At 43.6% G+C, this 27,112-nt stretch overlaps 1 protein-coding gene across 3 annotated transcripts in view; it reads right to left on the bottom strand.

Moving 5' to 3' along the window:
• NRF1 (nuclear respiratory factor 1) overlaps positions 1-27,112 on the bottom strand; it is a 160,167-nt gene that overhangs the window by 7,732 nt on the left and 125,323 nt on the right. For all 3 annotated transcript variants that reach the window (XM_004382662.2, XM_023737100.1, XM_023737101.1), the window contains one exon: positions 25,072-25,196. In XM_004382662.2, the coding sequence (XP_004382719.1) occupies positions 25,072-25,196 (125 nt within the window). The remainder of the gene's footprint in view (positions 1-25,071; positions 25,197-27,112) is intronic.

The following is a 27,112-nucleotide window of genomic DNA, read 5'->3' as shown; positions in this document are numbered from 1 at the left end:
CTTGTATCCTGTTCTCTTCATTCTCCCTTGCTCCCGAAGGGATGAGACCAGTGGAGTATCTTAGATGGCTGCTCACAGGCTTTTAAGATGGGGTATATAACTAAAAAAAAAAACTTTTTAGTCCTTCTTGACATTTAAAACCATATCTTACTTTGATGAAAATAAAAAATAATTTTAAAAAGGGATATTAGAATATCTTCTAATGCAAAAACAAAATCAAACACAAAATGTTATTTCACGATGTTAAACTGAATGCAACTGTTTTCTAGGGGTAAGTTTTGCTAGTTTAAGTATTTGATGATGGAACATGAAATGGAGCTTGATGTTTCGATGAGAGTCATTTTGAAAATCTAGGCTCACCCTGGTGGGTGTTAACAGAAATGGAAGGCACAGGCAGCCACCCCTCCTCACCCGAGAGGCTGGGGAGGAAAAGAGGAGGGAGGCCTACTCCACATAAGTACATGGGGCTGGGAGGAAAGCTGCCTGTGGGGCCAGGCTTGGAGTTCCCAGGGCTGTGGGGCTCAGTTTCTTTTATCTAGGTCTTTGCAAATGGGTCTTAAATGTCTCTAATCAATCTATCTTTCAGTTCACCCCACCTGCTACCCAAATTATCTTTTCATATCATGTCACTCTCCTAATCTCAAACTCTCAAATTCCATGACGTTAAAAAGGTTCCCAAAGCCTATAATAAAGTCCAACTGCTTCAGCATGGCATTCAAGGCCTTTCGTGATTTCTCCTCCACCACTCTGTGGCCCCCCACATGCATCCTGTGCTTTCGGCAGCCCCCTGGACTGCTCTTGGCTCCCCAACATACTGGTCACATACCTCTCTCTGGCCCTTTGCTCAAGTTGTTCAATACCTGGAATTCCCTTATCCTCTCTCCTTCCCCTGTAAGCCCCAGTTCAGCTGTCCTCCTCTTCAAAGCCTGCCCCCCAGCCAGTCCTGGTCAATACACAGAGCGGCCTCCTCTGGGTGCCATCAGGATGCTCCACAGGCACTGCGACAGAACTGTAAAATCTGGCTTGGGCCAGTCAACGCATGTATACAGGCCTTCTCATCTGGCTGAGGGCTCCTTCCCAGTCCTGGCTCTGGTTCCTGTGATGTGGGTACATGCCCAGCACTATTGTGAAAACACTGTTTTTAGTATCATGGAAGGTTTGTCCCAGAATAAAATGGAGAAAGGCTCAAATGCAAAACTGTATGTTGGCTGACACTGCTATAACCAGAATGATCTTTGGAACATACAAACCGATCTTGCCACTCTCCTTTACAATTCTTCAGTGGTTTCTAATGGCTCATGGGATAGAAAGTACGGACCCCTTTGCAGGTATTCCAGCCCTTCATGTCAGCCCCTGCTGTCCAGTTAGGCCTTGTGGTCCAAGCCCCACTCACTTTCCCTCCAGCTTGGGGAACCGTTTCCCTGAGGTTCTGCAAACAGAAAAGTCCATGTCCTGCCTGGAATGACACCGTTCCTTGCGTGGGCTCCTGAACTTCCTCCAGGGGTCAGTTCAAGCCTCTCCCATGCTCTGTCCTGTGGTCCACAGCACGTTACACATGCTTCCATGGACAAATGACCTTATTCATTATCACTGTTTTTGCATGTCATGTCTTCAAGGAGACTGGCAACTCCTTGAGTGAGGGACCGAGTCTCCATCTTTGAGATCCTAGCAGTCAGGAAGTGATCAATAAATGTTTTCTAGACTCGGGAATGAAAGCTGCCTTCTGAGATTTCACCGTGTCCCTCTAAGGATTTAGGCTGGTGAGCAGGCTGCTTTAGACAGGAGCTCCCAGCCCAACACAGAGCACTATAAAAAAATACCACATTTAGGACTCATCCAAACAAAACCATTTTTTTGAGATCCCATCTTCCGTACTCTACCTCACAGTCAGGAAAGGTGCATATTCAGCCTCTACCACTGGGTGATGAAACGACTCCCACACAAAGCTGTCTCGTACTGACAGCGACTATGTATCCTAAAAGCTTTTCAGAGGGAAAAATTCTATATGCAGGGGTCATTTCAGAACCTCAAATGCCTTGAAATCCCAATTCCATCATTTTCACATGCAGTTTCAGTCTATGTCCACCTTAAAAAATAAACGCATAATCCCCCCAATGCAGGGATTTTAGGATCTCTCCCTCTCTCTCTCATACACAGGCCTCTGATTTGGGATTAGATGAAATCGGCTCAGTGTCTGTGACCCAGCAGCCTCTCTGCTCATGGCAAGGGAGGGGGGAGGGGACCAGAGGCCTGGAAGCCCATCCGCCCTAAGCCGGGCTGGCTGTCCTTGGAAGGGATAATTAAATGCTGAGGTGCAGGAATCAGGCAGGGGCTTCCTCTGTATCTGCTCAGCCCGCCCTGATTAGCCCTAATCTAGAAGGCATATGCTAATCCAAATTTGTATTCTGGGTCATGTTGATTGAGTAAGCAACAGGAAGCCCTTCGCCCTCTACTTCATAAGCTCGGAGTTTTCCCTTTAGTTTTTCAGAAAGGTCCTGTATAACCCTAGCGGCATCTGATAGCACTTCAAAGTCCGCTCATACCCACCGCACATCGTTTGCTTTCTCTAAGACGCAGGAGAAGGAGGCCGGGCAGGCGTTCTTCCCTTCACAGAGAGCAGACAAGCTCCTCTGGCAGAGCTGTGGACTCATCATAAAGGCACATACTTATAAAATCCTGAAGAACAATTTCCACTACTCCAATATTTCAAAGCTACAAGAAATCTCAGAGTTCAGCCAGTTTAGTAAATCCAATCCCCTTTCTTTTTCCTTAATTCAAAAGTAAACAGATAAAAACGTTTTTTTTTTTAAAAAGGTAAACAGTGAGAGGGTAAGTGATTTTTCCCCCAAGGACCACTGGGTCCGTCGTAAAGCCAGGCGTCCAGGCTCTCGACCTGGGAGTCTTTCTACGAACCAGGATACCCTTAGCACCTAACACTGCGACTAGGAACCATCCAAAACAGTGGGGATCTAGAAGGGAGAGGACTCTGCTTTGGGCCTACTGCCACTTCTCTCAGGCTTCCTGTAGGGTTAATGAAATGGGCCAAAATGGAAAAAGAGGCCAAAGGTGACTCAGGGGCCATCCCTAGACGGCCCTATCATTGGGGCAACAACTCCTCACAAGGTGACAATTGTCTCTTTAAAGTTTAACCCTTTTCAGGAGAATCTATAATTTACCGGTGACTAATTATTTAATTTTTTAAAATAGGTAAGATACAGAGTACAAAGTAAGGACATTACAAAAGGGTAGAGTGAAAAAAGTGAACCTCCCTCTCTCCCAGTCACTCTTCCCAGAGGTAACTACCGTGGCCAGCTTCTTGGGCAGCCTACCTAAAATAATCTATGCATTTGAAAACACTTGTATGTGTGTGCACATCTGCGTATTTCCTCCCCTCAAACAACCGATACTATTCATCCTCCTCTGCCCTTTGCCTTTTCAGAGACCTTTCATTGTAAGTACAAAGAGAGCTGCCTTATTCTTTTTTTTTTTTTTTTAGCTTATTCCGATTTTTTTTTTTTATTGTACTTCAGGTGAAGGTTTACAGAACAAATAGTTTCTCCTCAAACAGTAGTACACATATTGTTTTATGACATTGGTTGACAACCCCACGACATGTCAACCCTCTCCCTTCTCGACCTTTTTTTTGGTGAAAATATACAAAGCCAAAGATACACCATTTCAAAAATTTCTACATGCACAGTTCAGTGACATTGACTACGCTCTTCCAATTGTGCTGCTATTCTCACTTTAGATGAAGGTTTACAGAACAAAATAGTTTCTCATTAAACTGTTAGTACACGTTGCACAACACATCAACACTATCCTTACTCAACCTTGGGTTCCCTATCACCAGCTTTCCTGTCCCCTTCTGCCTTCTAGCCCTTGTCCCTGGACTGCTGTGTCTCATTAGCCCCATTTGGTTTTACGGGGCTGTCCACTCCCAGGCTGAACGGTGAACCTCGGAGATAACTTCAACACTGAGCTAAAAGGGTGTCTGGGGGCCATACTCTAGGGGTTTCTCCAGTCTCCTTTAGGCCAGTAAATCTGGTCTTTTTTTTGTGAGTTAGAATTATGTTCTACATCCTTCTCCAGCTCTGTCCAGAACCCTGTTGTGATCCTGGTCAGAGAAGTCAGTGGTGGTAGCCGGGCACCATCTAGCTGTACTGGACTCAGTCTGGTGGAGGCCTTGGTAGCTGTGGTCCATTAGTCCTTCGGACTAATCTTTCCCTTGTATCCTGTTCTCTTCACTCTCCCTTGCTCCTGAAGGGATGAGACCAGTGGAGCATCTTAGATGGCAGAGAGCTGCCTTATTCTTAATACAGTATTCCACTGATGGGAGTACTTGAACTTGGTTAACCAGTGCTCTAATGATTTATGCATCAGGTTTCCAATCTTTTGCTATTATGCGAAATGTATATGTCATTTCTCACATACAGAAATACACTGTGTATGTGCAAGACAAATAGCTAGGAGCGTGATTTCCTGAGCAAAGGATGTTCCTATTTAAAAATTTGATAGTTATAGTAATAGGGGACTCTTAACTGCTCCTCTCATCCAATTCCCTTCAAGCCTCAAAATCTCTCTCTAGTAGAGAAATTTAAGATTTAAGGCATTTTAAGTGATAGGGATATACTTCTAGACAGGACATAGTCTTTGAGCCTCCTAAATCTTATTACAAGGGTGGCAGGTAATGCCACCTACTCACAAGTATGGCCTTGTCTTCTAACATAAGTGATCACTTTCTCAAGTTCAGGGGCTTGGCTTTATTTTCTGCAAAACTGGGCCATGGGGTTTTACAGTGGTCTGTCTCTGATGGTGGTACCAGGGGAGTACACCATGGGCACCGATAAGAGTAACTGGGAAGGTCAGGGTCACAGTCTTACACACTCTGTGGATCTATTATTCATGAGCTCATCTACTCTGTTCCTGACCTCTCCTGGGTTAAGTAAGGACTCTTATCACTCGCCTGATGTGTAATGGAATTTATATATATACGTGTGTGTGTGTATTTACTTATATATTTATTTATTATCCACTTATTTATTTAGGGAGCTCATTTACTTTTCCCAAGACTAATTTCTTTTAGTATCCTGAGATTTGATGAATAAGTTTGTATATTACACTTAGCGAGCTATGAGTTAGAACTGACTCGACGGCAATGGGTAAACCTTCTTGAAATATTTTTTAGCAATGGCTATCCCACCCACCAAAAAACTACTTTCAGTGGCTTTCCACCATCTGGAAAATAAAGTCCAAATGGTTAATAGTTGAGAGATTATACCAGCTTTTCCCACAATTACCTCACCCCTTCATTGCAACCGTATATGGTATGTCCCCTCATTGCCCCCAGTATGCCACACACACTTGCTCAGGTGGACCCCTCTGCCAATCTAAGTCCTGTTCTTCCAACAATATCCACGTCTTCCATGGGGCTATGCTAGGTGGAACAGCCCACTAGGCTCTCTCCCTCCTGTGATTTTACCATCTCCACCATTCATTTGGCATCAGGTCTGTGCTAACCACGTAGTTACTGTTTTTCTCTGTATAAATCTCCTTATTTAACTTGTTAGCAGGACTATGTCTCTGAATACTGGGCCACTTGAACAGAGTAGCTGTTCAGTAACTGTTCACCAACACTAATCATATTCTTCATGATTTTCAGAAACTTGATTTTGTCCTCTTTAGCCTTGACCTCTGCAGACTGAAGAGCCTTGAAGCGTTTTACCCTGCTCCAGAATGAAGTCGGGTTCTCTCACCAGGACATTCTTAAGGCGCTGCAGCCAGATGCTGTATGGTAGCTCAGGTGCATCTTATGTAAGGGTAAAATAGGCTGTTTTGTTCCCATTAAAGACTTCCCGGACAAAGACGGACATGTGCATCCTGGTCCTGCCACTGAAGGGGTGTGAGCTTCCAGTGTAAAATGGTAGTTACTACCCTCCCCCAGGGTTGTCAGAACTAGTTGTGCCAACACAGGGAAAGTCTGGTTCAGTGCCTGGCACACCATAGGTACACCATAAAAGTTAGCTGCTTATCAAAGATGCCTAAGTGGTCTGGGGAAGGCAAAAGTTCCCAGGAAGCAGAGAGGAAAGCAGAGACACACCGATGCTCTTCCTTTTAGCAGTGGTCCAGTCTTGCCAGGAAGCACTTCATTGCCAAAGGCCTTCAAAGATGCAAACATCAGAGAGAAAAGCCACAAAATCAGCGCAGACGGACGGGTGGGCAGCTTCCCCTCAGAAGCGCAGCGACGGTTGGCCTGGCATTAGAACTGGCTCACCCAGACGGATACAAAACAGCTGTCGACTGGTCTGGTTCATTGGTAAGTAAATAATCCAGGCTAAGCCACTAGTCAATATGAAGAATGGTAAGTATACGGTTAGGGGCAGTATGATATGTCATCACTGATAATCCCCTAGATGCCTCCAGAAATGAATAAAATGGGCTTGAGCCAAGCAGAGCACAGGGCTGCAGGTCTGATCAGGGTTACCCAGACCCAGACTGTCACCCCACCCCCACCCCCAACAAGATAGAGCAGGACAGACAGCCTGAGGAAGAATGGGCCTTTCATTTGCCTTCACAATCTGGGAAACCTTTGGGAATTGTTGTTTGCTGTAACTGAATCTTTCAGCCCTAAGGCCTTCCAAGTTGGTGATGGAAATATCTTTAGTTGGGAGAAAAATATTGATGGTTGTGGGAGAAGAACACAGCTAAACAAATAAGTGATCAAATAAACAAAACAGTTGGTAGAAGATAAATAATTCTTATAACCCAAAGGAAAAATTTACAATTCACACGCAATGCCTTTTGCGGTTTATGGACATGAAAGTTAACTATAGTAAAACCTGCGAAAGCCGGAACCTGGCTAAGGGGGAAACCTGTCAGAGAAGAAAAACTCAAATGTTTTCCGCTAAAACAAGCAATAGAAAAGTGGTAAGACTGCACCGTCAAAGGTGGAAAACTTGCGAGATCTGGAAAAACAAGGCAGTCCCATTGAGTTCCGGCTCTCACAGGTTTCACTGTATATGGACCAGGAAATGCTGGTTTCAATGAGGAACCAAAAGGCCCTGACTAAGGACAGGAATTCACAAGGAAGAAATCAAACCACGTGCTGCATCACTTGAGTAACTCCCGCCATGTCTGAAGAGCCATCAAGGGTGCCTACAGGTGTCTCTAGGGGTGATGGGCAGGAGGGCAGCCCTTTAGACAATTTCATTTGCAGGCCTGGAAAGAAACTTACATCAGTGGCTGCCAGCTAAGGAAGGCCACTATTCTATGAAGACAATAGGGCATGGTGTGTGCCCGTACAGAAGTGGGAGAAGATAAAGGGAAATCAGGTAAAGAAGCAAGTCCAGTGGTCAGGCAGCAGATAGAAAGGCTGAGAATGACAAAGCAGGAGTAGACGGAAAGAGGGTAGATGGAGGGCAAGAAAAGGAAGGTCATGAAAAGAGTGTTAGCATCAAGCAAAAAGGAGATTCAGGTGACCTTCTGACAGTACGGCAAAGGGGAAATATAGAAAAAGCAGTTCTCTCCCAGTTCATCAGTTTCTGTTATATTAGCTGCTTCTCAGACATTTAATCTTCCTTTTCCGTGTTTTCTAAGTCCATGGCTTTTGGGTGCATTTGAGGGATTTATGGATTAAAATACGTCTTACATTTGGCAAGTACTGAATATTCTCATGAAGCCAACAGCAGTCTCACAGGTGCCCAGGTGTAATGGGCACTTCTCAGCATCCAAGCTTTTCTCCCCCCATTGCCAGACAATCTCACTTGGAAAAGCTGTTTTCTGAAATAAGTTTTATAGCCAAATGTTAAAATAAAATTCATTTTTATTTTATTATTGCTGTTGTTAGGTGCTGACTCATAGCAACCCTATGTGCAACAGAAGGAAACACTGCCCGGTCCTGCGCCATCTTCATAATCGTTGCTATGTTTGAGCCCTTTGTTTTAGCCCCTGTGTCAATCTATCTCGTCGAAGGTCTTACTCTTTTTTGTTGTCCCTCTACCTTACCAACCATGAAGTCCTTCTCCAGGGATTGGTCCCTCCTGATAACATGTCCAAAGTACGTGAGACAAACCCTTACCATCCTTGCTTCCAAGGAGCACTCTAGCTGTACTTCTTCCAAGACAGACTTGTTGGTTCTTCTGGAAGTCCATGGTATATTCAATATTCTTTGCCAACACCATAATTCAAAGGTATCGATTCTTCTTTGGTCTTCCTTATTCATTGTCCAGCTTTCGCACCTTAGTCTTCAAGGTGACATCTTTGCTTTTTAACACTTTAAAGAGGCCTTTTGCAGCAGATTTGCCCAATGCAGTGCATCATTTGATTTCTTGACTGCTGCTTCCGTGGGTGTTGATTGTGGATCCAAGTGAAATGAAATCCATGACAACTTCAATATTTTCTCCCTTTATCATGATGTTGTTTACTGGTCCAGTTGTGAGCATTTTTGTTTTCTTTATGTTGAGGTGCAATCCATACTGAAGGCTGTAGTCTCTGATCTTCATCAGTAGGTGCTTCAAGTCCTCTTTGCTTTCAGCAAGCAAGGTATCACAGGTCGTTAATGAGTCTTTCATCAATTCTGATGTCATGTTTTTATTCATATAGTCCAGCTTCTCGGATTATTTGCTCAGCATACAGACTGAATAAGTATGGTGAAAGGATACAACTGTGATGCATGCCTTTCCTGATTTTAAACCACACAGTATCCCCTTATTCTGTCCTAATGACTACCTCTTGCTCTATGTACGGTTCTGCGCAAGCACAATTAAATGTCAAATCTTTTAGAGACATAATTTCCTCTTGCCATTATAGGAGATGGCCAATATCATGAAATTAAGGTTTTGTGCCTTAGTATTCAGAACCACTGTGGTTTATTATCCTGGAGCTTGAGCTCCCCATGGGGGAAGTTATAAGTGTACTCCAAGGCCTGCTGACCTAACCAAGAGGGTTTTTAAATGAAAATGGCAGAAGAGAAAAGTGTTCACCTAGAGCTCATGGGATGTGTATGTGCTCTGAAGGACATCTGATCTGACTTTACGGAGAAGGGTCAGAGGTGCCCAGTAAATTTCCAGAAGAAATAACTGGGAAGAAGTATCTCCAAAGTTTACGTACCACGGGACAGTGTATGGACAATAAGTAAAGTGAACGAGTATTTTTAAACAGAAAGAGGGTGATAAATCAACTGAGAAATTGTTGATTTGTTTTCAGAAGAGCAGAGAAAAATACTAGAGAAGCTACTAGATGGAGTCAAGATGATGGCGACCTCAGGAGAAAGTCATCGAGCTGTCTAAGGGTTTGTTATTAAGAGTTATTTGTTATTAAGAGTTTAGGAAAGGAGATTTATTTATTTTTCTGTTATAACTATTATTTTTCAAACTCTTTATTATGGAGAATTTCAAATATGCACAAAAGGAGAGAGAATAGTACAATGAACCTACCCAGCTCCCGCCTCTTCTATCTGAAGAGGGAGACTGAGGCAAGGAAGCTTCCAAAGATGTGCTATGGATGTTTCAACCTCTCACTTAGCATATCTACAGGGTACCATTTAGGGGAAAAAAACTTTTTTTAAGAGAGCCTATAAAGGGCAGAATTAAATTTGCTTTAGACAGTAAAACACCTGAGGACAGCAAATTGGGAAGCGGAAATAAATGTTCGATAGTCACATAGGAAGAAATCTACCCTAATAAACTTCATCTTGATCAAGTATTTATCCTGACTTTCCTATATGAATTGTACTGTATTTTTATGCAAATAATGCACGACTTCTATGTTCGTTTGCCAACTGTGACCTCCCCCTTGAGGTATTTTCTTAAGTGCTATGCTAAATTTTTTTTATAGCAACATGTAAAAAAAAATTTGGCAAAGTAGCCCTTACGGAAATACCTCGAAGAGTGCAGCTGGCAAACAACGTAGAAGGCGTGCATTACTTTTGTGAAAACACGGTACTTACCCTAACCAAATTGTTAATGGGGACATGTTCTTTATGAAAGAATTTCAGCTAATAAATCCAGAAGGAATGATAACATTAAAAAAAACACCATTTTGTAACCTTTAATGAAATAATGGATCTACACAAACATCAATGGTTGCTAAAACCATTAGGTGAAAGGGAGGTGGGAGACTTTATTAATCTACTGACCAATCTTAGTAACACTAAACACGGCACAACATGACACTATGTGCCTCCTGATATGCTACAAAAGAAAGTCTGCAGCATCACCTTTCAAGTAATCTTACCAAAGACAACATAACAACAATTTCATTGAGTCTTTAGATCTAACTACCAGTTTATAGAAAATGCACGGGCTAGAGGAACAAGTTAAAACATCACAAGATTAATGCAATGTGAGATCCTGGACTGGATTCTGGAATAGAAAAAGTACATTAGTGGAAAAATTGGTGAAGTCCAAATAAAGTCTGTCATTTAGTACAAATAGCGTTGGGTACTAAGGAGCCCTGGTGGCGTGATGGTCAAACGCTCGGCTGCTAACCAAAATGTCGGCGGTTTGAACACACCGGCCGTTCCAGGGGAGAAAGATGCAGCAGTCTACCTCCCCAAAGATTATAGCCTGGAAACCCTATGGGGCAGTTCTACTCTGTCTTATAGGGTCGATATGCATCAAAATCAACTCTATGGCAGTGGGTTTGGGCTTTTGAGTTTTTTTAGTGTTGTACCAATGTTAAGTTCTTAGTTTTGACAAAAACGTACTGTGGTTATGTAAGATGTTAACATGAGGTGAAGTCAGGTGAAGATATACAGGAACTCTCTGTACTATCTTTGCAACTTTTCTGATATTAAAATTATTCCAAAATAAAAAGTTTATTTAAAAAAAAAATGCCAAAGAAAGCAATCTGGAATATGGGAATTCTACAGGACAAATGACTGGATTCTTCAACAATTATAAATGTATAAGAACAGCAACAAATAAGCAAAAATTAAATTAACAGGACAGGAAACTCTTATTAAATAAAAGAAAAAAATGCTCAAGACATATTATTCCAGAACAATATGTGGGCCTGTTTTGATTCCGATTCAAACATACAAACAGTAGAGGGATTTATCAGACAACTAGGGAAATCTGAATATAGGGGGCAATGTTATATATTAAGGAATTACTTAAAATTTTGTCAAGTATGATAATGACATTATTGTTATAGTAAAAAGAAAAGGGCCATTTTGAAAGACTTATGGGAAAATTATATGCTGTCTAGAATTTTCTTTAATATTTAACAGACACTGCCTGTCCTATCCCATTCCCACCTCCACCCCCCCCCAAAAAAAAATGGTTAGGAGGAGATGAAACGGGATTGATCCTGTGTTAGCAACTGTTGAAGCTAATTGTGGGTATATGGGAGTTCATTATACTATTTCTCTATTTCTTAGTATGTTTGAAAGTTTCCATGAGAAATTTAAAATTAATAAAATACACTTCACCTTGAGAGAATCACCTGAGCTTGTCACTTTTTCCCACAGGCATAAAATGCTCCTCTTACCAGTGTCAAATATGTACTATGGGAAAACTGCCTAGATTCCTCAGAACTATAATCTTAAAACTTTGACTAAAATGCTGGCCATTTAAAAATGAATTTTAGATTCTTCCCTAGTGACCATGGCCTAACGTAGGCAGCTCTGGAGCTCGCTGGGCCCTATGTGCTGGGCCTCTAGTATATTGTACCTTTTTCCTGGTAGACAGGGGTCTACCAGTTCCTATGCTGATGCAATCTTTCCTCAGAAGCTTTTTTTTTTGATGGCTAAGAGAAAGTGGACCCTTCAGATACCAAGCAAGAAAGCCAGGAACAGTAGCCCAGAATCATGGACTATGAGAACGTCACAAAATTTCTCTACTTCTAAGACTTCCCTGTTTGCCATTTTTTGCTCCTTACCTAGAAACACTAGTAACAGGAAAGGGCCTGCTGTGTTGACTTTTCAGGAGCAGACGCGTGCGTGCGTGTGTGTGTGTGTGTATTTCCGGGTAGGTATCATCTATCCTCTTTGCAGCCAGTCTTGGGGAGAGTAGAACCCAAGAAATAAGGTAGGTGGTGTCAGCTTTAAAAAAGGAAGGGGAAGGGGCCCCAGACCTCTAAGGCATAAGATGACACAGAGAGGCACACAGGAGCCAGATGGATCTGTCTGTGACAGAATTTGGGGATTACTAAGCAGGAAGTCAGGCAGTTCTGCTTTGGGACTGTGTGAAAGGGGCACCACGGCTAGAACCAAATTTTAGGGGCACATATCTAAGAATTACACATATAACACCCAGTCCTTTGAGCTTTCATGGATCTCAAAGGTAACAATGGGTCTCGGCTGCAGAGCAAAGCTCACAGCCTCAATGAGGCCATCCACAGCATGACGGAGCCTTCCAGGAGCAATCAGGGGAAGACAGAAAGACGGAGGAAGGACAGCCGCTATGGCCCGGTGGGGAGATGGCGAAACACTGTCCACGGAGGAAGCAGTGCCGCAATGGCAGACTCTGAGCTACTCTGTCCTCAGCTGCTTCCTGTCCCCCAAGATGAACCCACCTGTGGCATTCTCAATCAGGATCCAGTTGCAACCTGCACAGCTGGCCACAAAGAGGCCTGACAGTAACACAGAGCTTTTAAGAAGCACTGGTGAGGCAGGCCACCGAACTGGAAGGCTCACAGGTATAAGCTGCTATGATATCCACCCTGGGGCTTGACAAAGCTCTGGGGAACATCCAGCACACCGAATACCATGGTGCATATGTTTACGAAAGGCAGCTCTTAGCTGAGCCAAAGGGAGGGTAGGTCATTCCCCCACATCTCCCCCTCTGAACTGGAATGTACAATGTGGTTTCCTTAAGGCAGACTTACCTTCCTAATTATGTCTTCCTTAAGCTAATATGGAAACTAATTTGTATTTCTTAAGTACCCAGCAGGTGGGTGGGGGGGTGGGAGAGATGGTCCAGGCTTACACTGGCTTGCTTAGAGAAACTGTCCAAGGATTTAAAATTTGTCATGAGTAATCTGCATGACAGATAATCTGTATGTGACAACTAAGAGGCGGCTACATTTACAAAACCGACAGGCCTCTCTAGTCTCATAGGTCTGCTATGAGGATAAGTAACATTAAGTTCCCATGACTTAAGGGTTGAGAAAAAAGACACTATCTGAATTTGAGGTAGTATTGTTATTTCTGTATGGGTTTTCTCTCAGGAGTCAAAGTAATTTTCTTCTTAGCACTTCAGCCCATGTAGTGGGTACTAGAGGCAGGCAAATGGAGGAAGCATCTGGTGCCTTTGGTACCAAGGAGCCCTGGTGGTGCAGTGGTTAAAGAGCTTGGCTGCTAACCAAATGTCAGCAATTTGAATCCACCAGCTGCTCCTTGGAAACCCTATAGGGTAGTTCTACTCTGTCCTATTGGGTCGCTATGAGTCAGAATCAACTGGATGGCAACGGGTTTGGTTTTTTGGTACCAAGAGGTGGTAAGAATGGAAGGTGCTACCAGCCCTGTATTCTCTGCCCAGGAGTGTTGCCCACACACTGAACTGCCCTCCTGTTAGCCAGAGAAAAGAACTTTCCAATCAAACAGAAAGACCTGAAAGCTTAAGGAAAGGAAGGCCAGGGAGCAGGGCAGCTGAAAGCGGATATTCCTAAAAATTAAAATAACCTTTCTCATTGGTTACAATTCAGTATTTCTGAAGCAGGAGGGAAGTGAGATTCCTGAAGGGGAAAAAAAGGTGCAAAGATAAAGCTTTAACACATGGCTGGAAGGAGTTGTCCCAGAAACATCTGGCAAATTTCTTTTTCCCTTCCAACACTGCTGAAATAGAAAATCCAAGCCTTCCTTAAGCATTAAAGACATTTCAAGAGAATAAGACCAATCTCTAAACAGTGCTGTCCAATAGAACTTTCTGTGACGACGGATATGTTCTATTTGTGCGCCGTCCACTTCGTTGGCTACTGAGCACTTGAAATGTGGCTAGTGTGACTGAGGAGCTGAATTTTAAATTTTACTTGATTTTAATTAATTTTAACAGCTAGAGAGCAGCTCTACAACCTTTCTAGAGCTTCTGGTGTGCCAAGTTCATATCATAGACATGCACCACACACCCACCACACACCGCTGTAAGAAATGCCTTTGTTTGGGGGGAAACTCAATCTGAAATTGGATGCTTTGCATTCACCTAAAATATATTTTCCTGGTACTTCCCTTGTTTATATTACAGGGTCTTTCCTTTGCTGCCTTACCCATATCAACTTATTTTAGCATATTCCCCCCCCCCGCCCCCACACAGCGCCAAAGGCCCCTACAAGAGAAACTATCAACATTTGAGAATAATGCAGTTTAGCTGCGCATTATAGTGCTACAAGCAATAACGAGAGGCTGGGCTGGGCAAAATCAGACGAATTACTTGGCCGCCTCTTCAGTGAGCCAATCTGATAGCATGGTCTTTGTAGTCTCGCGCAGAGCAGTGTCTCGGTTTCCATATTTAGACCCTTTCTATGACTCTCAGATCCAATTTGCTAGCTTTACAATGGAAGAGATGTTTTTATCAATTTCACTTCGAAAACCCCCATTTAGGCTCTAAAAATCTCTAAATTGGGGCCTTTCTAGTAATGAAGATTTGGGGTAATTATAATGTCACAGGCAATTCTGCTGACAAAGGAAAACCATCATGTCTCTTTGCTGGGCCTTTGCTCTCAGGCTGACCAACAGGAGAAAAGAGGCTTTGTCAGGAGCAGATGTGCAGTGGGAGGCCCCAGGAAAGCAGATCTGGTGAATGAAGCAGGTGCCACTTAGACACTCACTTTGCTGACTCCAACCACAACCTTCCCTTCATTTGATATCCTGCTCTTGGCAGGAGGATGGGGAAAGAGCATCGCCCAAAAAGGAAGCATGTTTATCCTGTTCAGATTATGGCCCCTGCCAGGCTGCTACTGCCGGGTTCTGCACATTTGCTTTTTATTAAGCAAATGTTAGAGCTGGGCTCTGGGAAGTGAATCCCTGTATTTACATGGGTAACCTGAGAGCCAGAGGGCCCCAAACCACAGTGGCTGTGATGTGTAAGCTATTAGAGTTAATAACAGTGCGCTGACATTCCTTCAAAATCCTAATGGAAGCATAAATAAAAAGAGGAAAGTCCCCCTTATGTAAGAACCTTAAAAACTTCATTCTGTAATAATTCTTCCTGTCGTGATATTCTGGTTCCTGTGTGAACTGTGATTAATTCCCTTTTTACGTGCTCAATTAAAACCCATTTTTCCCAACCATGCAGTCAACTGAAATGACTCCAATTAAACTTGTCCAGGTTCTGGACTTGGTATGAAAAAAAGAAATGCCATCACAGAATATTATCTGTAACGACCGGCACCAAGATTCTGTCTCTGTTACAAGGAGCTGGAATCATCTAAAACCAGGATCTATCTTCCGAATATAAAGACTCAGAAAGATCTAGGGACCAAAGGGGAGGAGAATGAGATAAGGTAACCTGTAACATGGCCTGGAGGATACTGGGGATGGGGAGGGCTGTGCTTGGTGGTAGCCATCTGCCTGGCTGGTCTGCCAGATGGCAGGCACCTTCCTGGGACTCTCTGCCCTGCAGCCCTGCCCTGAGCCCTCTGCCCTGGCTGTCCCTGGCTCGGATCGCTGTCCTGGTCACAGAACAGTGCGCGGGCTCATCACGTTTCCCCACAATGAGAAGAACTGACCCATTCAGACCAAGGAGTAGATGAAGGAACACCAACCTGGCTTGACGACGCATACTAATTCCCGCTGGGGCCCTGAGGAGCCTGAAAAACTCAGAAGACAACTCTGGAGGCATTGGGCCTGTAACAGGGAAAGCATCTAAAGTCTACATCTGAAGGACATGGCCGTGGCTCAAATAAGAACTAAGAACAGACGTGTACAGTGGCCGTCATTTCACCGTAAAGGCCCTCTACACCACTTTTGTTCTGCAGTCTGAGTAGCAGAGACCACATTAGCAATTCCTCACGTGCAAATGGTGGATGCCTAAGGTCCTGCCAGCTCACCCAGGCAGAGGTGAAATGGCACAGCCCCTACCAATCTGCAGGCTCCACAAGGAGAAAGGTGAACTGAAACCTACCAAGGACAGGAGACATTCTGAGGGTCAGCATCTTTGTAGGAGACAAAGGAAGACTGCTAACTGGAAATGCCTCCAACTCTGGGGCTGTGTCTGATGAATGACAGGAAAGCCTGGTAACTCCAGAGAAGTGCATCTCAGCGTTGTCTGCCCCAACACGCCTGAGAGACACAATATGCTTCCATCAGAAACCGAGGCTTCCGGAAACCGGGGTTCTCAGAGTGAGATTTGTCACCTCCTTCCCCCAGTGGAAGCTGACTGGCCCGGTTCCCAAGAATGTGGCCCCGAAGTGCTAAGAATGCACCTGTGGAGATTAATCCTCTTCCCATTCAGTGTGAGTGTTTAATAATAGTAGTAGTAGCAGCAGCAGAACAGTGACTGCTCGCTCACGATGCCCCAGGCACTAAGCAGAGTAGGCCGAAACACTCTCTGCTACCGTCAGAATCAGTGCTGTCAACACAGCTCCCTGGATGGGGAGCCTGCGGAATCAGAACAACTGCCACTTCCTTCTGAGAGCTATTCTGGAAGGCATTTAAAAAAATGTTTATTTTTGGTGGCAACGTACACAACCAAACATACATCCATTCACAGTTTCTACATGAAGAGTTCAATAACACTGTCTACATACTTCACACTGTGTCACCATCCTATTTCTCTCCATGTTATGTCATCACCATTAATGGAGGGTATTTTGGCTTCCAAGAGGTCACGACGAAGGGAGGAGAGAAAGAAGACAAGCTCCAGGAGGGAAGAATCACTTCCTGGCTGTCCCTGTCCCTCCCTTGCTCAATGCCATGAAGGGGTCGGCTGTGTAGTGCCCAGAGGGCACAGAACTGCACGCCTTCTGTGTGTTGTAGGACAGAGAGCCCATCACACAGCTTCAGGCTTTCCATTTCTCAGCAGCAGCCATGTCTCACTGGGAAATCTGGAGCCCACCCAATGGTGATGGCTCCTTTCGGCCTCGTGACCATCAGGCTCTGGATATTTGATCCTTTTTAGGGTCATGATGAACTCACTAGCACACCTGGCCTGCGGGTGCCTGTGGCAGACACGAGAACCGTGCACTTGGGGGGATCTAAGTGGAATATGCAAGTGGCCTGGGTCATGAAGAGGCTAGGCAGTTTTCCTGCATGGGACTTTGCGGTGCATAAAAATAGGCCCGTTCTTCTTGTGCCTCCCGCCCAGCTGCTCACTGGCTGCAGATTACTGCAGTCACATGGGCAGTGTTTTTAGCAAAGCCGTGTGTCTGTGAGCCCAGAAGGTCACTGGGAGACAGGGCTCAGAAGCACCCGTGCTGCCCTCCCCTGTGCAGAGGGGCACAGCTTGCCTGAAGAGCACAGTGTTTATGCAAAAGCCCTCTGTCAGCATCCGACAGAACTTCCTGCAGTGGTGGCCATGTTATCTATCTGGGCTCCTCTTCCAGCAGCCACTAGCTACACGTGACTACTTAAAGTTAAATGTAAAAAAATGAAAAGCTCAGGTCCTCAAGCCACATGTGGCTACTGAGCACTTGAAATGTGGCTAATGTGGCTGAAGAACTGAATTTTTAATTTAAATTAATTTGCATTTAAACAGAGCCAAGAATAGGCAATACCTCAGTTTGTTCTGACTGAGACCATCCTAGATCCTAGGTTCCCTAAAAATATCCCTAGAAACAAAAAGGTCAGTCAAAAGGAAGTCCATTTACCTTGCAGGAGGGTGGCCTAAAACAGCTACACTATGCTCCATGCTCTTTGGGGACCTTCACAATGAGAGCATGCATCCTGGGACTCACATCTCACACAAAAACAGCTGCTGGGGGGTGCCTGCTTCAAGCCCTGGTAGTATCATAGTATCTAATGCAACAGCTCTTTTAAAGCTATTATGTTGTATAGTGTCTGAAAATGCACTATTCTTACAATAAAACATTATTTCATACATTTATTTATTTTAACGTCAGTTAAAACACTCAGGTAAAAAGAGATTTCATGCACACCAGAATAGTAGTACATCAACACCCTTCTGGGGAGCAACATTGAAAACTTTCCTAAACTAATTTAACATTTACTTCTCAACTGACTCTTCTGGGAACAAGGCTATATGTTAATGTGTCCAGAATCTGAGGAGGCGCACAGAAAAAGGTAGAACGATAGAGACGTATTTTACAGCTCATCAAGATGAGCACTGGCATTTCATCTCATGGTTAAAGAAGAGCTGGCAGAAAAGGAAATGGAACAAGTAATGGGTGATGGCAGTGGTGACAATAAGGAAAAAGTGAAAAAAGTCACACTTTAAGACAGAAGGTGAAATAGAGAGTTGCAGAGTGATTGTGCATTTTCGGGGTCCGCAAAGGCCACACTACTGCAAAGCTATGTGCTGGAAGACAAGGACAGCCTTGGACCACGGACAGTGAGACTCGAAAGGTGACAGCCTTCAAACACTGTCACCTCATAGTTCCTTCAATCAGGGTTAGACAAAGGGCTTCTAATCTCTTTCTGTTTTTACAGTATTTGCCTCTGGAGCACAGATCTTTTCATTTCAGAAGGGCATTTAGATCCAACTTAGAGACAGGAAAGCAAGGTCCGCACTAGTACGGTGTGCTCTGTAGAACCTAACACATTTGAGAGGGATGATGGTGAAGACACGGACACTAACAGTTAATAACACTACGTGCCAGGCACCGTGCTAAGCAGTTTACAATCACCTTGTTTACAAGACTCATCACTATCCTAATTTTATAGCTAAGGCTTATAGCGGAGGTTAATGTGCTTGCCCAAAATGACAGCCCTTATTAGTGGTACAGCACTTAGAATATCCAGCTCCTTCAGGGCCTCCCCTCCTCCTTTTCCCTCCTCTTACTCTCTGAGCTACGCCAGACACCCACAGAGTTAAATGACCCTAGCCACCCCTTTCTGTGGCAGAGATTCTGAACCTTTTTTTTGGGGGGGGGGTCAGGATGGGAGAGGTCTCTGATCTATTTGCACATCTGATCAAAGATACAGATGCCAGAAAAATGCCAATATTTTTGTATAGAATTTCTCAGGGTCCACAGACCCCAGGTTAAGGACATTCTAACATTCTGGTCCCCTTATAACACAGATCAAATAGGTTTTCATAGAAAATTAACACACACAATGCTGCTTCCTTTGGGCCCAGTTGGGCTTGTCCATTTATGATCAGTACAGCACAGACCTTACTGCCTCCTATCTCACTTGGGAGACCCTGCAGAATGGGTATATGTGTCCCAATCGCTCATGCCAAGACCCACTCAAGAGTCCTGCCCCATTATCTGAACCTCAGGCTTCTGTCCTCATCCATCTTTTCTCTTCTTGCCAAAAGGATCAATTTTAAAAAAGGTATTCCAATGAGCAGAGTTGAAATTAAATTCAACTGGGGAAACAAACATAGTTTTGGAAGTTTTTAATAAGGTCAAAATAAAATAGGGATGTGAAAAGGTAAAGACTTCTCTCCTGGGAAGAGAAGACAGGAGAAATTTGTTTCCTAAAGGATTTTAAAAATTGATTTAGTTAGATTTGGCAGCTGGAACAGGTAGTAAAACGTATACTTGTTTTACAGTATAGGAAGAGAGAGCAGGTTCTTTTATTTTTAGGAAATTTTATGTAGAAGAGTCTTAAGAGAGAACCTCAAATAAAGTACCTGAACCTTTAGCAACAAGACTGATGTCACGGCCAGGCCAGAACACAGAGAGACACATCTCACTGAAGATAGCGGAGAAGGGCTGCCTTTTCTTTCTGTGTAATGTTAATGCCTTATAATCTGCTTTAATTTTTAAAGAGGCCCTGCCCTCCAGTCCATTTCCCCTCCTTCAGGGCATGTAGAAGGCAGTGGTCCTCTGCTTCTACCAGGGCAGCACAGGCAGTGGATGGGTTTGAGTCTGTAGTGTCAGACCACAGGGAAAGACGCACTCTGGGAATTCTCTCGGGGACCCCAGTCAGGGGCAGGAGGCAGAGCTGAGTATGGCCTCAGTGAGGAAGGCGGGGCAAATTAGCCAGCTAACCTGCTCCAAGCAGAAACTCCCATTCTCCTTGGCCCTTCTACACATACCCCAGCCCTACCCCTCCAGATCTAGTTCCTCAGAGAGAGGTGGGGAGGCTGCAGAGCCCTGGGCAGAGGCTTCTAGGAGGTGAAGAAACTCTTCAGCTGAGTTTACTTCCTTCTGAACATCATCTACTTCCCCTCAAGTACCCCTGGTTCTGAAAAGTACCCCCCCAACCCAATCAAATGAAAACCAGAAGACATGTTCTCTAGTTGCAAAGTGGTCTGCTCACTGAAAGCACTTTAGTTTGATAGTCAGCTGACAACTGATGCTGTGAATTTTGCCACTGCAGAAACACACGGACCTGTGGGCTTGCTGGGGGAGAAGCCTCTGTATGTGTGTGCGCATGTGCGCACGCACAGCAGGGCTGCTGGGCAGGGGAGCTTCAGACACCACCAGAGCATCCCACAGCCATCAGGGACAGCTGGGGCAGACCAGCTACAAATCCATGTAGAAGGGATGGATTTTGACATTTCTATGGGATAAACAGTGCTGGAATAACTGGTCTTTGTAGAAAAAAATCAATTTAGATCCCTACCTAATGCCATACACCAAAATAAATCCCAGATATTTAAAAATATTCAAATTAAAAAATGAAGCCATAAAAGAACTGGGAGAAACACAGATGTTTATCTGATTTTGAGGGTAGAAAAGGACTTTGTAAGCACAAAAGCAAAGGATAAACAATTAAAGAAAAGTACATCATAAAAATGAAACTAAGAGGTGAAATAAGACTAAACTGAGAAAAACGATTTACAACAGACACAATAAAGGATTTATATCCTTAATACATGAAGACCTCGTCCAAATTAGTAAGAGAAAGATACAGACCCCAACAGAAAAATGGGCAGAAGACATGGACAAATATTAAAACATAAATATACATAGATACAGACATGAAAAAAAGAAACTGAAAAAATCTTACCACTAACATCACAAAAAAATGTAAATTAAAATGAGATGTTATTTATTACCTACCAAACAGGTGAAAAAGTGTTAATAATGGTAATATCCAGTGTTAGTGAGGGGTAAAGAAGCAGGTTCTCAACAGTGCTGCTGGCAGGATAAGCAAGTATATGGGTGAGGCGGAGAGCAGACACACAAAGATGTGGGCAAGATCTGGTTCCAAGATAAACAGCATTTTATTTATTGTAAAAAATTATGAATAACTTAAACTACCAACAACTGAAAGAAAAAATAAACCCACTGCCGTCGAGTTGATTCCGACTCATAGCAACCTTATAGGACAGAGTAGTACTGCCCTACAGGGTTTAGGGCTTCCAAGGAGCATCTGGTGCATTTGAACTGCCGACCTTTTGGTTAGCAGTCGTAGCTCTTAACCACTATGCCACCAGGGTTTCCATCAATAATAGGGGTAACTTACAATGGACAAATTGATGAAATATTAGCAAGCATTAAAGTGATCTTTTAAAAAAACATTTAATGATAGAAAAATGGTTAAGACACTTCAACAAAAATGAGTCACAAGATATCCTAATAGGTTAAACATTCCATGAATAGAAAATAAAAAGCCAGATTAAAAAAACCTAAAAATGAAATTCTTTATAGTGGGATTATGAATGACTTTTATAATCATGACAATAAAAAAGCCTCCAGCAAATACTGCGTTCCCCCTTTTATCGTGGCATCATTAGGGACATGTCAGCCATCTGGGAAAATGCCGATACTTTTTAGCAGCTCTGGTAAAAGGCTTGAGGGGACAATAGCTGAAGCAGACGAGTCCACCACCTTTACCGATGGCCTGAGATGTCAGTAGTCTATTTTGTTTTTCCCTGTCTGGTTTATAGGGATGAGAGATAGCTGTATGAATCTACAGTAAGATCTCAGACATAAGAGCATCCTGAAATGGTCAACTGGTAATGTAATTTTTATTTTCATTATTTCTGCTGAAAACAGGCAGGAAGAGACCAGCTCTGGCTCTCTGACGATTGCAAACCGTGGGCGAGGCCTGGTGAGGGGTGCAGCACTGACTAGAGAGCTGGTCCTCCCTGTGGAGAGCCTGCCTTCTGTCTGATGCCTGGGCAGACTGTCTGGTACTGACACCCATAGCACAGGGGTTCCTGGGGCCCAGCACCAAGGATGGCAGACACAAGGGGAAGAAACAGGCTTAATGTAGGACCTCTCATTTGAAGGTGTGTTAGGTGGAACAAAGTATGGGGATAACTGTGTTAAAAAAACAAACAAAAAAAAGAGATAAAGGAAGGACCTCAGCCAGTGGCCTTTTCCAGCCCTAGACAGTTCTGCCTGCATCTCAGTGAAAGGCACCTGTGAAAATCTTTAAATTAAACCAAACCATGAAACTCCATTCTAAGAGACTAAAGACTCATTCACCTCTTTTAAAAAAGAACATAAACAAAATAAACATGGGTAATGCGAGGGCTTGAGTAGTCCCTTCAGTGCTAGGGGGTGGGGTAGGTGTCCAGAAAAAAAAGTGAGGAGAGCCTTCAGGATGCAAGGTTTTTATGAGGTCTGCCTTGGGGACCTGGAACTTATGCTTCTGCCATGCACAGGTCAGTATCTTTAACTTAGACTATCCTACAGGCTACTGCCTTATACCCTTGCACGCTGCCCCGCCACCTCACACTTGGTATTGTACTCGCCCGAGGTCCACGTGCAGTGGCCCTCCATTCCCCCTACAGCCAGCTCAGAAGACACTGAAGTTCCTTCTGCTTCAGATCTGAACAATATCCAAAATGCTCTCAGAAGAGCCCTCTGCTAGTAGGACGCTTCTTTAAGCCATACTCTGGAGTTTGGGATGTACTGCTTTTCCCAGTAGTGTTCATTTCCAAGTTAGTTCTATGCCCACAAACAGCACTTGTTCTGCTCTCATCTGGTTCTTCCTGCTAATAAAGCTGGTCTACTGGCAAACACCATAAGCTTGCCATCATAGAAGCGACAAACACTGGCCACAGGACACAAATCTGAAAGAACGATGAAAAGAGAATCCCTCAAAGTCTAGCCAGATACCAAATCTGCTGATTAAACAAGACAATCTGGTTCCAGTCCCAGAGTACATCGTACGGCATGCTGGATAAACGTGTCAGAAGACAGAAAAAGTGTCAGAATTATTTGGATCACATCCTGCATTAGATTCATTCTCTGGATTCCCAAGGAGCAGATATGATGATTGGCCTTCGCCTGACATTGCTGGGATAAGGCTCAACTCAAGATCTGACTTGATGCAGAAAGGCTACACTGAGAAAGTGCTAACCCCAGTCTCAAGGCCAGAACTCAGCAAGTGTTGGCAGTCACAAACTGAGATGGCTGCTTTGGGGAACTGCTGGCTTTTAGGATGTAGGCCAGAATTTCCTCTTATTACAAACGCAGCCAACGACATGAAACCAGCACAAAATGATTCACAACCCAAGGCTGTTGATAAGAGGTGGCTTCCAGGAATCAGCAGTAGTGGGTGTGGTTCCAATTTATCGAAGGGTCCTCAGCCTTACCTATAAATACATCCATCACCAAAGGTGAGGCTGGAGAGGAGCCAGAACTATAAAGCTGTCTGTTCTTCTCTCCCAGAAAGGTCAAGATGATTAGAATGGACAACAAAGTCTCCTACCAAGCCCGCACAGGGCAGTATTTTTAGCAGTTCCAGAGAACGTCACGTAGTCAGAAATCCTACCATTACTCTGGGCAGATTAGGACTCAGATAAGGTACAGAAAGAGGTAAGCAATAGGGGTAGGGATCTAGCTATAGTGGGAGACTTTTCTTCATTCAATAGATGGTCCATTTCATCCTGAACAGATATGGCTATAAGGAGCCCTTTACCCTATGGCATTCTGGCTCAGATCAACTCTCTATTTGGGTTGGTTCCTGGAAGTCCCTAGCCCTTGGTTACAAAAGCAAGCTGAAGTTTCAGTATTTGATTTTTTTAGTTATTCTGACAATGATTCTCAGAAGCCATAATGGCTCTTCATTTTTCCTATTATTCTTTCCTAAGTGCTTTCTGTCCCCACTTCCAAAGGAGGGCACAGCATTATTTCTTTTCAAAGACCTACCCTAAAAAAAGTGCCAGGAACTTTCCTTTCAGCCACTTATACCATTAAGGAACTTTTGCTTAAATAAAGTATGTTATTTATCTATCTACTTTCTAAGACTTTAAAGCAACAAACTTACCAAAACCATAGAGTACATAATTTGTCCTACTTAATTACATATATTTTAAAAGTTTAAGAAACAGTCACATAGCCTCTCACAGAACAGGCCTGGCCCTCTGTGACCAGACTTTTGAGGCACTTTCCTGGGCAGCCCCAGTCTTGGTAAGTGACTGGTAGCACCCACTGAGGTAGAGCTAAAGAGCTGAGGTGGAGCTGTACATTTTTGCCACCATATTTCTATGAACTTTATTCCCTTTTGTTATTTGGGATATTCAGCAACATTCAGGAAGTCAAAGACCTGGGGAAGAAGGGCAGGGTGGTGGTTATTGGCTAAATCCAGAGGTCCTCAGTGAGGCCAGTATGACAGGATGCAGGATCCACAGTACCAACCAGAAAAGTGCCTTCATCACAGCCTGCTGCTGGCCCTGTGGACAGGGGAGATGGTGGCATCTTTCCTGAGATGGTCAGAACACTCCACTTCAGCACAATTCACCCGCCCACGGGAGGGTCTCTGCTCCAGTAAAGGGCACCAACATAAACCATGGGAGAATAAAGGACAAAACGTGCCCAGAGCAAATTTTAAAGCGCCCCTCAGCAAGTCCTGTCACAGCAAAACAGTTACTTTCCAAATAAACAATTCAAGTAGGTAGCCACCAACATGGTGTTTTCTTTCAGGAAGTCTACCAGTGAAGGAATCAGAGGCTCGTAGGATACTCCTAGGCATCAAATGTCTACCAATAAAGAAAAACTCAAATCAAAGCTTCAGTTCTTTCTGAAGGGTTTGTTGTCAGTCATGGCATGAAGGTTTAAGTGGAAAGAGGGAGGAAATTCAATAAAATATTTATGCTTTCTTACCATTAGCATCTTGGACTCCAGTAAGTGCTCCGACGGCTGCTGCGGTTTCCCCAGACAGGACGATCTGTCCCCCTCCTTGTAAGGTGGCCTCAGCCAGGGTGGCGACGGCATGGGCGGCAGCTTCGCTGTGGGCACAGGAACGGGAGAGAGGGGATGTGTCAGATGACTAAGGGGACAACACTGCAGCAACATCAGCCGTCCTCTCAACCCTCCCTCCGATCTTGACTGACCCCGTGCTTGTGAGCTGACCAGCACATACATGATGCCAATGCTAACGGACTGAGCCAGCAATGATTTTCAAATGATAATAATAAACAGCTAGAGAAATCCCAAGTCTTACATATTTATAAAACTAATGTGAGATCTTCTTTAAGCCCAGGAAATGGGTGTTTGAGGACAGAGGCACTCATTACTAGCGTCCTCCTTATCAATATCAATTGAGCGCTTGCAAGCCACAGTGGAAGCTCTGTTCCATATTCACAGTGCAAAAGCCATTTTGGCTGTCAATCACGAGGTTTTCTTTTTTCTCTTTAAGCTAACATAAGGCAGATCATCTGAAGCTGCTCCATATAGACAAGGGTGGATGAGAAAACGAGGAGTCAGCAGCCTGAACTTGCCATTTAATTAATATTAAATACGAACAGTTTGGCTTATATCTGCATTTTTCAAATACAAAATAATGGCTGACTAATATCCTGAAAAGTCAAACTCTTCCCCCTTTGCTTCACTGTACAAGCAGGCAGTGCTAAGCTCAATACTTCCGTTCTAAAATTCTCACTATAAGCGCAAACTCCTTGACACTATGAACACAACGAAATATAAACCTCCCTTCACTGCAGAGCAGACACTCTGTAGAACAGACAGAAAGCTATTAACCATCTGTTTAATAGAACAGAAACACTACTCTAGCATTTTGTCACATTTTTCTTTCTTTTCCCTCCTATATGCTTTTCCTAAATATATGAACACGCATTTTATTGATTCTATGATGCTAAGAACCAAAACCAAACCCACTGCCATCGACGTCAATTCCGACTAACAGAGACCCTACAGAACAGAGCAGAAATGCCCCATGGGGTTTCCAAGGCTGTATGTAATCTTTACAGAAGCAGAATGCCGCATCTTTCTCCTGTGGAGTAGCTGGGAGGTTTGAAATGACGACCTTTCAGTTAGTAGCCAAGCACTTAACCACTGCGCCACCAGGGCCACAAACTGTAAAATATACTATTATTTTTTGTGCTAATAAGAAAGAAAATTTCTTGACAATTATAATTGTAATATGTCATCCAAATTTCAGAGATGTTAAAACACAAGAAAACAGATAAATTCAGAATCTCTCCTCAGAAAACATCAGGTGCTAGTTAGCAGTTACTGAGAGAATATCAAACGTGGGCATGGAATAGAAAAGGTCGTGTCGCTGAGTTTGGCAGAGGTGGACAAAGGCCTGGGCTGGATAACCACATAAGCCAGTTGACTCAGCTTGCTCTGAAGCTGCAGACTTCATGTAGTTATGGGTGATCATCTTGAAATCGCAAGCTGTAAGCAGGGATAGATAAGGGGATGTGGATTGGTTTAGGGTAAAGGTGTCACACCTGTGGGCAATGCAACCAGTATTAAGCTCAATAGTGTCACTTTCACCTAAGAAAGTCCACAGACGAGTACAGCAACAGACATGGTAGTTCTTGGTCACTATAAAGATTCTGGGAGGCAATGAAAGAAACTCAATGGACAGAAAAGTCTTATTTAATATAAAAGGTTTCTAATTAACTTGTCTTGCTTTTTAATTTTTATGTCTATGTATTTAAAAAGTTATCTTTTTCTGACAGTAAAAGTAATACATGTAGAAAACTTGGAAAAAATCTCATTACATATAAAAGAAAATTAAAAATACCATAGAGATAAGTTATTTCCTTCTAATCTGAAGTACAACTTTAAACAAATAATTAGGATCATATTGTACCTACAGTTCTATATCTTGCTTTTTTCACTTAAGGAGCCCTGGTGGTGCAGCAGTTAAAGTGCTCAGCTGCTAACTGAAAGG

Source organism: Trichechus manatus, unplaced genomic scaffold, assembly GCF_000243295.1.
Source record: "Trichechus manatus latirostris isolate Lorelei unplaced genomic scaffold, TriManLat1.0 scaffold00097, whole genome shotgun sequence".
Classification (NCBI taxonomy): Eukaryota; Metazoa; Chordata; class Mammalia; order Sirenia; family Trichechidae; genus Trichechus; species Trichechus manatus.
Note: the sequence above shows the minus strand (reverse complement) of the source record. Positions and strands in the feature narration are given on the sequence as shown.